Consider the following 13,264-nt stretch of genomic DNA (forward strand, 5'->3'; position numbering starts at 1 on the left):
CCTTTTTTTCTCCCCTAACAGGGGTGGCTATGGGAGCAGGTGTTGTAATTAAAAAATAAAAAATAAAATAAAAAGCTGCGCAAGAAAGACACCATTGCAGCAGTTCATATGGAGAGTTTATTAAGGGAAAGGGAATGGGAAAAGGAGAGGGGAGACCAGCCTCTGGGGGCAGGAGCTGCGGAAGAAAAGAAAAGAGGAGGTTGGGGGAAGAAGTGGGCAGGGCCCTTTTAAAAGGGAACGTAGTAAATGTGTGTAGGCAGAGACCACTCACTCATTTCCTGGCCACTCAGACCCAAATATCACACAGAACCTATATTAATTTCAACACTGTTTGACCAATGACTTGAGCATATTTCTAGCTAACTCTTACATCTTCAATTAACCCATTTTTGTGGTCACCACAAGGTCGTGGCCTACCGGTAAGGTTCTGGATGGTGGTTGGCGTTTTTCTCCTTCAGCAGCTATGTGGTATCTCCTTGACTCCGCCTCTCCTCTCTATATCTCTGTTTGGATTTCCCACCTGGCTTTACTCTGCTAAGCCACTGGCTGAAACAGCTTTATTCACCAGCCAATAAAAGCAACACATATACAGAATACACGTATACGTCATCTCCCTTTTTTCTGTCTAATTAAAAAGGAAGGTTTTAACTTTAACATAGTAAAATTACATATATAAAACAGTTATCAGGCAAGAATTACAGTTGCGATACTTATATTAATTTCTTTTATCATAACTAATGAAAACTATAACTATATGTCTTCAACTCTTCAAAGACCCCAGAAGGATATAATATTACCTAAGTAAACAGGAGCTGCATTGTAAGCAACTTCCAAAACTCTAGAATTGACAGATAAATTTTGCTACCTGGACAGCAACCCAAAGTTCTTCTATAACTTTGGGGCATCCATCTTCAACCTACAGGCCCATAATATCTGGTAGACTTTTCAAAGTCTGTCAGTTGCTTTCTTCTGTGTCATGCAGAATGTCTGGCAATTTCTTCTGTGAAGTAGGAACCCTGAAGGATCATCACATCTTTTGGAAAGCTCAGCAGTCACTTTTCTGTGGGTCCTGCATGTCCAGTAGCATGCCATAAAGCAGTCCAGGCAAGCGCAGCTTCTTGCCCAAATGACTAGCAAACTCCATAAAGAGCCTCTTAGATGATCATCAACCTCTCTGGATTACTTGGTGTTGCCAGAAGCAGATATGTCTCATTGTTAAGAAAAGTCTAAGTTCTTAAAACCTTTTAAATGCCATGTTCTGTAGGTATTTGAAAGATTTGAAGAATACCTATCTATCTGAAATATATTTCTGTATATCTAGAAAACCTATCATGACTACAAACAAGTTTGACTATTATAAATATTACTAATATTTATAATATACTAAATACTAAATAAATATTACTCTGTATTTCTTAACTATACATTACATTTTTAAATGAGCTGCACAAACACAATACCTTAAACAAGAGTAGAAATACATAACATAGTGTAACAAAATCAACCTTAAATTTGTATGAGTAGACTAAGATCCATACCAATGCAAAGTATTCATCTCTATATATCTCCCTTATTTTTTTAGAAATTGACTGTGACCATTAATCACTTATAAACAACCCTTTTTAAATGAAACAAACATTTATAAAGTCCCATAATTTTTCTTTAGTTATTAAGAATGCAAAGTATTCATCTCTATATATTTCCCTTATTTTTTTAGAAATTGACTGTGACCATTAATCACTTATAAACAACCCTTTTTAAATGAAACAAACATTTATAAAGTCCCATAATTTTTCTTTAGTCATTAAGATAAGCAAATTGTTTAACTTTGTAATCTTTTTTTTCTGTGTTGTTTTTTGTTTGTTTGATTGTGTTTGACACAGGATCTCACTATGTAGCTGCGGAACTTGTTACGTAAACCAGGCTGACCTTGAACTCACAGATTGCTGTCTCCCTCTGCCTCTTGAGCACAGAGATTAAAGGCATGGGCCACCACTAATGCCTTATTTAAGTTAATTGTTAAGACAAGCTTGAAATCCTGAATTTAGTTCAGACTTTTATAACTGTATATTGATTATTAATTTTGCTCATGTTTTCTTTAGGACTTATATATTTATGCTCTTAAGTAATTCTGCCTATATCCCTCTTTCAGAGTGTTCTTTTGGGGTTTGAGATCCATGCTAGGCTAGCAGTTGACTTGGGCCAGAGAGTTTGTTCTTTGGTTCTCTTCTTCTAAGAGTTTCTTTTTGAGATTAGATCCCTTCCTGTTGTAGCATGCTGTAGGAATTCCTACTGGTAGTAGCCTTTAAGTTACCTGCACACTTGGATGTGACCTCTTATACTATATATTCCTACATAAAGTGTGTTTCCGGCCTCTTTTCCGGCTGTGGGATTTTGCTGTTCCCCATTCCAGAAGAGGATTATGATCTGTGAGTCTACCCCTAAATAAATAACCCTCTATTATACTCAATTCTGAGCTAGTGTGGGATTTCTTTTAAGTGTCCTTCAGTAGCAGGCCACTTGTTTGTGCCCGAAATAATCACACAGAAACTGTATTAGTTAAATCACTTCTTGGCCCATTAGCTCTAGCTACTCATTGGCTAACTCTTACATCTTAATTTAACCCATTTCTATTAATCTGTATCGCCATGTGGCTGTGGCTTACTGGCAAGGTTCCGTTCTGTCTCTCATGAGGCTACATAGCTTCTCCTTGACTTCGCCTTTTTTCTCCCAGCATTCAGTTTAGTTTTCCCCACCTAGTTCTACTCCTTTGCCCTATCACAGGCCAAGACAGTTTCTTTATTCATTAACCAAGAAAAGCAACACATATACAGAAGGACTTCCCACACCACCTTCCTCCCAGGAATCTTGAAGAAGCTGTCTTCTTTCTGTGCCTGCACTATAGAAGGAGTGGATGTTGGGGATTTTTAAAATTTTTTTCACATTAGATATATTTCTTATTATGACTATGAGGCTGTCTAGTTTCTTCTTATGCTGGTTTTTATAAGTTGTATTCTATTAAAAATTTTATCCAAATTTTATGGCATATAAAGTTGTTCTAAATGTTTAGTGCAATCTTTCTCATGTCTACCTCATTTGTAGTTAATGTTAACATTTTATTTCTATGACCAGCATTTTGTATTTTTTTCTCATTGTCTCCTCAGCCGTTTTGAGTAGTTGTACATGTTCATTCATGCCTGTAATCTCAGCACTAGAGAGGCTAAGGTTGGAGGATTGCAACTTTGAGGTCAGCTACATAGTGAGACTTTGTTCCAACGGTGTCAAAGAGAAAAAGACATTGGAGATATATGTCTGGTTGTTATGAAGTACCAGCTTGGGGTGCTGATGCTCTTTCTGATGCATGTTTGTCTCTTGCTGTCTTTGTTCTTGGTGTGTACTCATGTTCCTTTACGTTCCTGTTTGTTTATTGGATGTTCTTTTTCTAACTTCAGATATATGTTTAAGTCAGTAACCTCTGTCATTTCTTCCTTGATATGTATTTTACACCTTAGTTTTTCTTTGTACTTGCTTTAGTTAACTGTTGCTGTTTATACATAGCATTTTCATTATTTGGCTCAAAACGTCTGTGAAGGTCATTGTGATCATTAGTGATTTTTGGCTATTTTAAAAAGAGCAGCTTTTAAGTTTCTAGCTGTAAATTTCCAGTTACTCTTTTCTTTATGCTCATGACTTGGTCTCATGGTCAGAGAATGTGCATCTGGATTTCAGTCAGGATGTTGTATTTCCCACAACTACTTTTAGATCTAGTATATGGTCCACTTTTGTAAACAGACTGAGATCTGAAGACTGTTCTTTTAGTTACAGTGCCCTGTATTCTGTTTAAATATTCTGTATTTTACTGGGTTTTGTCTGTTTATGCTGCTTTTCCTAGCAGTTGAGATTTAGACTTTTCTCCTTGTTGGCCTACCAGACTTTTATTTACAATTCAAAATTAAAGTTATTAATATATTATTGGTGGCTTTTGCCTTTTGTTAGCATTAACTATAATGTTCTTTTAGGCATTTTTTTCCTAATGGTTTTAAATGTTGCCTTTCCCATTTAAATTCTTTATCTGAAATTAATTTTTTTGGAATGATACAAGATAGGAATCCACTCTTTTCCCCTGTAGAGGAATCATTTGTCCCAATACCATTTATCAAATAGTCCATTGTCTCATCACCAAACCATACTGCATGCTGTCATAGATCACATCTCAGAATTCACAGGATACTTTTCATGCTTTCTAGTCATTCAACTGTTTGTCCTCCCATATATACCAAAATTACACTTTTTATCACCTTGACTTTCTAAACATGTGCTACTAACTGGAAGAATAAATTTGTCTCCCTTGCCCCCACATCCCATATGGTCCTCACTAATTGTCTACTTGAGAGGCAGCAAGGATAAGAGCTAGTTATCTGGAACCACATTCACTGAATGTGTATCAAGTCCCATTGTGACTACAGAATACTTGTGACGACTCTGTTTTCTTGCTGTAAAAAAGGATGAGTAATAATATTTATCTTTTTGATAACTGCCAAGAGGTAAATGACTTAGTATGCATATAGTGTTCAGCGAACTGCCTAGGACTGAGTAAGTTATTTGTGTTAGTTTACCATCATTTTTAGCCAGAACAGAAGAAGATTATGTCATGTCCGTGGCATCAAGTATGTCCAGCTTTCACAGATCGCTCCTCACACTAATCTCTTTGGGTTTTTTTGTTTTGTTTTTCAGTAAATTTTTAAGTAATTACTTGGGTAAGGAGCACAGGCTTTGGGATCTGGTTAGCCAGAACTAAAATCTCACCTTTTAAGAAAACTAATAGTTAATATCATCTCATAAGATTGATGTGAAAGTGCAGTAAATTTATTAGCACAGTGCTTAGCACATTTCAGATTTTACTTTTATCAGCATCATTATTGTTCTCTGTTCTTATTTGTGAAATTGAGATGAGACAACTTACTTTGTAAAATTTTGGGAGGACTAAAATACTATGTGTGAAGGGCCTAGTACAGTGACTGAAATTGATAAGATCCTTAGTCATTGATGCTATAAATAAGTTCATATGCCTTGGTTTTCATTTACAATTCATTGCTATGTCCTGATATAGATCACACTTTGAAAATACCTTTCACCTTATATGCCATAAATAAAAATAGCATTTTCTACTATTTGTATATCAGTTACTTTTCTGTTGATGTGATAAAACATATGACCAAAGGCAATTTAAAGACGAGAGAGTTTATTTTAACATAAACCTCCAGAGGGTAGGAGTCCATGACAGCAAATAGAAGCACAGCAGCAGAAACGGGAAACCGAGGGCTCACATCTCAACCATGAACGCAAAGCAGAGAAAGCAAACTGGAAATGGCTCAGGGCTTTTACTCTGAAAGCCTGCCCCATGATGTATTTCCTCCAGCAAGGCTCCACCACCTAAACTTCCTCAAATGGTTTTACCAAATGCAAACCAAGTGGTTTTATGCCTGAGACTGTGGGGGACATTCTCATTCAAACCAGAGTGTGAGTTAAGCCTTCCTCCCTTTATGTCAGTGACTATTTTCAAAAAACAGTGTTCCTCTAAACCTTATAAACATTATTAGTTTTTATCCTTCCTACAACTTTTCTGAGTTAATTGCTTTGCTCCTTTGTTTTTACCATATCTGACATCCTATGATATGTTCTTTGGGTGTTAATAGTAGAAACTTTATTTTATCTTTATGCTTTTTCTTACCTTGTTCTGTTCTCTGCTGGCAGTTCTACCACAATAAAGCCAGTGTCTACTGCCATTCATTAAACTTCAGACTTTAGGATTCTTTATGGCTGGCTTTCCCATGTGTTATCTAAATCAAATGGTTTCTTTAGAGTAGTTTATTTTTAAGAAAATTCTATTTTATAGTAGTATTTATTTGTTCATATGATACCATATGTCTGAAGCTTGTTAGGTAGCTCAAACTTTCTCAAACTTGGAGCCCTTCTACCCGAGTCTCCCAAGTCCTGGAGATACAGGTGTGTGTCAACAAGAGCGAAATGATCACTGGTCAGTGGGGCTCATGCTGCTCTTCTGTTTTCAGAGCGGCAGGCAACATACCACCTTCTCAGCAGAATCAAGCCGCAGCCTTTTGATCTGCCTGCTGTGGGTTCTCAAGAACGCAGATGAAACTGTTCTGCAGAAGTGGTTTACAGACCTCTCCGTCCTACAGCTGAACCGGCTGCTGGATCTGCTTTATCTATGTGTATCTTGTTTTGAGTACAAAGTAAGTCGCTATTAGACCATTGAAACTTACAAGGAAGTAAAAGAATGTGGAAAGGAAGAAGGAACTGTTCTCAATGCCTCTTCTATTGTTAAATTTTAGGGGAAAAAGGTGTTTGAAAGGATGAATAGTTTGACCTTTAAGAAATCAAAAGATATGAGAGCCAAGCTTGAAGAAGCCATTCTGGGAAGCATCGGTGCCAGGCAGGAAATGGTGCGGCGGAGCCGAGGGCAGCTCGGTAGGTGCAGCTTCTCTTGATGAGGGAATGTGTCAGTTCCAAGGATTGTGTTCTGTAATCATTGCTGCTGCAAGTCCACAGTGACTTTCTAGAAAGACTTTGAACATAACTGAATCAACATGATAATTGCTTCTCTGAAGATGCTATTTGAAATTCTAATTAAAATGATAAGTGTGTCCTAGTTAGCTATGGATGGTCTCAGTTTTGCCTACTGTCCTGTGTGTGGCATTCCTTCCCACTCCTTTTTAAAATAGACACTTTAGTTTAGATTCAGGGCAAAATTGAACACAAAGGACAGACGTTTATGTGTATCCTCTGTGTAGACACTTGTAGCTTCCTCCGTTATCACTGTCTTTGAGAGTAGCATACTTCTTACAGAGGGTAAGCCCACAACAGTATGTCATCACCCACAGGGATGACAGAGGTCATTCTGTGTAACATGCTCCTTTATTGTTAAATGTTTCATTTTTCACTGTAAATTAATATAATATTTAATTTTAAAAAATGTTGCCCACAGACTATCATGTGAAGTAGAAAAAAATAGTTTATTCCATGTTGAGGTCTGTTTCTATTCCTAGGTTGGCTTCCACTAACCGTATCACCATGGCCATCATACTTAATCTCCCAACTTCCTTTTCCTCACCTCTTTGTAATTGTTTTCAGTATTTAGAAGGTAGGGTGACCACCTGCTTTTATCATCTTTGTGATGATATGTGCGAGCATTTGTGAATGGTAAAATGACATAAATACTAATATTGATAAGAGTTCTGCAATGTCAGAAATGGCTTAGTCGTCTGTGTAAAGAATACGTACTAAATGTCTAATATGTATTTATTGAGTTAAATATGAATCTGTAAATGGATTTTATTTTTTTCCTTTATATAATTATTTATTTTAAGATAGGGTCTGGTCTGGTAGTCTATATCTGAGTGACTGACCTGGCTATGTAGAACAGTCCGCTTAAACTATTGGTGATCCTCCCGTCTCACTTTTGAGTATTGAGATTACAGGTGTGTGCCACTACATCTGGCTTGTGAACTATAATTCTTTAATTGTTAATTAGAATTTTTTCTTTACTTTTTTTGGGGGGGTGTTAAAGACAGGATTTGTCTGTATAGTCCTAGCTGTCCTGGAACTCTCTCTGTAGGCTAAACTGTCCTCAGACTCAGAGATCCACCTACCTCTGACTCCTGAGTGCAGGGATTAAAGGTGTTTCACCACTAACACCAGCACAATTAGAATTTTCTGACATTTCACTTTTAGAAATCATTTATATATGTAGATTTTATATACTGTATGTGTTTAGAATTTAATGGTGAGTAGGTCACAGTCAGCCTGGGAAGGAAATAATAGAGCTCAAGCCAGACATTCCTAGCATGGAGTAAGAAGTCCTGTAGGCAAGGTTTTTCCTCAGGACTGCTGGCTCCCCAATAATTGACATGGAGACTTACTATTAACTATAAATGCTTGGCTGATAGCTTAGACTTGTTACTAACTAACTCTTACAATTTGAATTAATCTACATTTCTTATCTAGGCTCTATCATGTGGCAGTACCTTTTTTCATCACAGCATATTCATCTCCTGCTTGCACTGGGGATGGGGACTCCACCCTTCTTTATCCCCACACTCTCCTTTTGTCTGCAAGTCCCACCTAATCGCTAACTGCCTAGCTCTCGGACATTTAGCCCTTTATTAAACCAATGAGAACAATAAATAGTCACAGTGTACAAAAAGATTGTTCCACAGCATTTCCCCCTTTTGTCTAATTAAAAAGGAAGGTTTAAACTGTAGCATAGTAAAATTATATATAATAAAAAGTTATTAAGTAAGAATTACAGTTACAGTGTCCAGTCCATTTGTACTTGGAAAATTTAGAGAAAATACTTTATCTTATCCTTGTGAGTCTAAAGTTTTATACCTAATTTACTTTTTATCATAACTAAGGAAAACTATATGTTTAACTATTTAGTCTTTAACTCTCAAAGACCCAAGAAGGATATAATATTACCTAAGTATAGAGACATCTGGCTGCCTAGACAGTCACCCAAAGTTCCTCTGCAGTGTTGGGGCATCCAGCTTTGTCCTACAGGCCTAATATATCTGATGTCTGAGAAAAGGGAATTTTGAAGATCTGTCGAATCTTATCTTGGCAGTTTGGGAGTTGCTTCCTTTTGTTTCCTGCTGGTCCAGTTTGCACAGCATACCATCAACAATTGAAGCAAGTACCATTTCTTGCCCAAATGACTAGCTTTTGCCATAAAGAAAGCAAGTTCCACACAGAGATGCTTTTGAAGTAAATTGGTGCTGCCAAGAGCGGACTTGTCTCACTGTCATGAAACATCTTAAATACCCTATTCTCTAGGTTTTTTTTGTTTTGTTTTGTTTTGTTTCTTTTTTTTGGGGGGGGGGGTTGGTTTTTTTTTTTTTTTTTTTTTTTTTTTTTTTTTTTTTTTTTTTTTTGTTTTTGTTTTTTTTTTTTTTTTTGGTTTTTCGAGACAGGGTTTCTCTGTAGCTTTGGAGCCTGTCCTGGAACTAGCTCTTGTAGACCAGACTGGTCTCGAACTCACAGAGATCCGCCTGCCTCTGCCTCCCGAGTGCTGGGATTAAAGGCGTACGCCACCGCTGCCCGGCTTCTCTATGTTTTTGAAGTGTTTGAAGACCATCTAAATACATCTGCTTAACCTTGAAAACATACCTAATATGACTTTAAGTTTGATTATTATAGATGACTAACTACTAACCTGTATTTCTTAATTATACATTACATTTTTAAATGAATTGCATGCCCCAAACAAGAGTAGAAACATACACACAGTATATCAAAAATAACTTTTAATTTTGTATCAATAAATCAAAATCCATACCAATGTAAGATATTTTGAGATTAATAGTTGCTTCTTGATTTAAAGTAGATTCAGTAATCTACCCTTTTATATATCTCATCATTTCTATTTTATATCCCTTCTTTTGTATAGAAAGAGGTCTTTGAATGTAACTCCTTTGTTTAGGCCATGGCCAATAATAACTCATAACTAATCCCCTTAATTGATGACAAATATCCATATCCCATCTTTTGGGAATGTGAATGTTGTTTCTCTAGACTCCTCCCTGTTGTCTGGGGGAGCTGGCATCTTTGGGGAAAACTTGAGAAAATCAGGATAATGGTTAAGTCTTAGCTAGAGTAGTTTGTGAGACCGGACTATATCAGCCAGCAATCTTGAAGCTGTTTTGTATGCAGAACTCTGAGGAAACTGCAACAAAGGTGCTCTGAGATATTGGATCACCTAGATCGTCTTCCTTCCTTCCTTCCTTCCTTCCTTTCTTTCTTTCTTCCCATTTCTTTTCTTTTTCTTTTTTTTTTTTTTTTTTTTTTTTGGTATCTGGTCCCCGTGTTCGGAAAATACATAAATTTTCATAGGTAGAATACATACCTGCATTAATACAAGCCTTGACTGTGTTGTACATAGTTAGCCAAAGAAGGCAGCTAGATGGTGGTGGTGCACACCTTTAATCCCAGCACTTGGGAGGGAGAGCCAGGCTATCTCTGTGAGTTAAAGATCTGCTCTACAGAGCAAGTTCTAGAACAGGCTCCAAAATCTACACAGAGAAGCCCCTTCTTTTTTTATAAATAAATAAATAAATGAGTGCAACATATTAACATCACAGGACCCAGACTCCTTGAGCATTTTCCATCTCTATGTGGCTTATTTTTTTTATTTTATTCTCTCTTTAAATACTATTATTTTTAAACTATCCTATGAATGTCTGTATCCTTTCTCTTTTAGCTCCCAAGACTGTGTAGGGTTTTTTAAGATTTATTTATTTAGTATACAGTGTTCTGCCTGCATGTATGCCTGCACGCCAGAAGAGAGCACCAGTTCTCATTACCGATGGTTGTGAACTGTGTGGTTGCTGGGAATTGAACTTGGGACCTCTGGAAGAGCAGTCAGTGCTCTTAACCATTGAGTCATCTCTCCAGCCTGACTATGTATGCTTTTAAATGCACTGTATCCCATTTAGAAGTTTTATCCATCTGGATCTGTCTTTACTGCATATCTGTAACCTTTTCTGTCTGCATTTGCTAAACCTTAAGCCCGACAGGCAGCTTAGCTTATAGTGTGTTGGTGGCACTCATGCTGGTGACTCAAGCCCACAGGCAGTGACTGAAAGATGTATCTGTGTATCACATCCGGCATGAGAGACTGCAGGACTAGGAAACTGTGTTTGGCTCTGGTTTTCAAGCCTTCTTTTAAGTTTTCTCAGGCCTTATGTGGATGTAGGTGCTGGACATTGGTGCCATTTATAGATGGTGTTTTTCTTCAGGACCTCCAGCTCCCCAATAATCGACATGGAGACTTATTACTAATTATAAATCCTTGGCAGATAGTTTAGGTTTGTTACTAAGTAGCTCACATTTTGACCCACATTTCTTACTTAAGCTCCACCACGTGCTGGTAGCTTTTTCAACATGGCACGTTCATCTCCTGTTTTCTCTGTGGTCTCTGGGGACTCTGCACTTCATCCCTGTGCTCTCCTTTTGTTGGCTTCCTGCCCAGCTATTGGCCAATTAGCCCTCTATTAAACCAATGAGAGCAGCAAATATTCACAGTGTATAAAAGGATTGTTCATAGCAAAAAAAAGCTCTACCTTAACATAGAGCTTTTAGCATTGATAGATATGAGGAGTGGGAGAACTAGTTTTCTTTAAGCATCCAGTACATTGACCATGCCCCATGGTAGGCTCTACACCCAAGAGTATTTGAGTAACACAAATTGAATTCAGTGGGTTTAAAAAGGACAGAAAGAATATGAGGTGGGGAGGCTAGGAAGTTGGGGGTAGTAAATATGATCAAAATACATTTCAAATAAGGGAAAGGTGATTCAGTGATACACTTTTGTAGAGGATCCAAATTCAGGTCTCGGTTCCTGTGTTCCATGGCTTACAACGACCTGTAATTTCAGTTCCCAGGAGATCATCTGAGAACCTTAGTGAGTACTTGCCCTTGAGTGCACAGATACATACAGACACATGATTAATCATAATAAATCTGTTTTAAAAACCTTCCAAATTAAAAAGCTAAGAAAGGTAGGAAAGAAAAGCAATAGGAAAGCATAGAGACTTGTCTGTCATTGTATAAAATGATCCCTGTTTCTTAGAATTTTTAAAATTCCTATGTGAATTCTTAATTCTACTTTCATTGTTCTTCCAATCTCTCAAACAGTCCTCGGTCTCATTATTTTCAAATGTGGGGTCTTCATTTCCTAGTTGAAAGCCTGAAATCTGAGTCCATCACATGCTTGTATATTTACCCACCAGTTTCAGTGCTTTTTCCATACAGAATAAATGTATGTGCCTATTAAAAGACTACCCATGCCTTCAGACCTAAAGTCCTCGGGGAAGAGGTTCCCCACCCTGTTCCTATAGAACCAAGAAGTAATTGTAAACTGTTCTTATAGAGGATACAAGTTTGGTTTCCAGCATTTAATGTCAGGCAACTCACAGCTTCTTGTGCAACCTCGCCTCCTGAAACCTCACCTCCAGAAAATCTAATACCCTCTTCTGGTTTCTGTGGAGTGTTCTCCCTCCCTTCTCTCATACATGTACACACACACACACACACACACACACACACACACAGTCTTTTTCTTAAAAGAATTTAATCTTTTTACAGATTTATTTTAATCTTTTCATATCTATGTGGTGTATATATATTTATATGTTTGTATATATGTGCTTCTGTTTAGGTTGTGTATGTGCATGCATATGCATGCCTGTGTGAACCCTAAGGCTGATGTGACAATTCCCTCAGTCATCCCTCCTTATTCTTTAAGGGAAGGTCTTTTAGTTAACCCAAAGTGCTTCAGTATGACCATCTTGCTAGCCAAGTTGCTCCGAGGGTTCCCTGTCTCTGACCTCCAAAATTGAAATTACAAGCAGACTACCACATCTGCCTCACATGTGTGTGGGTTCTGGGAATCTGAATTCCTGTTTCCTTGCTTGCACTGCAAACACTGTAATCATAAGTCCATCTTCCCAGGCTTTATTATGTTTTGTTACGGACACAAACTTCCTGTGCACTCACTGTATTCCAGATACTTTATTATGAAATGCAGAACAAAACAAACATCACTTTTGTCAAGTAACGTGCTCTTGTTTGAATATATGCTATGGAGTCCTGTGTGGTGGTTCACATCTGTCCCAGCACTTGGGAGGCTGAGGCAGGAGGATTATATTAAATTCATGACCAGCTTTGACTGTATAGTGCATTTCACGCCAGCATGGCTAGAGTGAGACCCTTTCTCATTAAAAATTGACAATCAATGTTGTGAGCAAAAGCAAAGCAAGTACTTAGGCAAAAATATCTTGGAGGTTGGGAAAAGGTTTTTTGAAGAGGTGGTAAGTGAGTGCTTACCCAGTGGAAGTTTATGAGCAGACCAATCAGATAAAAGTTTCAGGAGCCATTGTATGAGTCTTTAATCAGGATCCTGTATGGTGAGACTATTCTGACTACCCATGCACACAGGGAGAGCAGAGAGTAGAATAACTCCACACATCTCAGTACGCTCAAGGAAATTGGGCCATTTCTTTTAGCCTTAGAATAGAGCTCATGTTAGGTCCTTTCTTTGCTTACTTAAGAGATTGGGTTTTACCAAAAAACAACCTGTATAGGAAATAGTTTCTCCTTAATTATTGTGAAAGCTTTTAACTGAAAATACCACGGTTCATTTCTTCCACTTGTACTGAAAAAAATGATTTTATAGGGCTGGAGAGTA

The 13,264-nt window shown here is 37.5% G+C and overlaps 1 protein-coding gene across 1 annotated transcript in view; it reads left to right on the forward strand.

Annotated features, from left to right (window-relative positions):
* Positions 1 to 13,264, forward strand: part of Dock7 (dedicator of cytokinesis 7) — a 187,348-nt gene that overhangs the window by 138,659 nt on the left and 35,425 nt on the right. The window contains exons 31-32 of the mRNA XM_038332904.1: positions 6,072 to 6,254; positions 6,354 to 6,489. Of these exons, the coding sequence (XP_038188832.1) occupies positions 6,072 to 6,254; positions 6,354 to 6,489 (319 nt within the window). The remainder of the gene's footprint in view (positions 1 to 6,071; positions 6,255 to 6,353; positions 6,490 to 13,264) is intronic.

The sequence above is a fragment of the Arvicola amphibius genome, chromosome 6 (genome assembly GCF_903992535.2).
Source record: "Arvicola amphibius chromosome 6, mArvAmp1.2, whole genome shotgun sequence".
NCBI lineage: Eukaryota > Metazoa > Chordata > Mammalia > Rodentia > Cricetidae > Arvicola > Arvicola amphibius.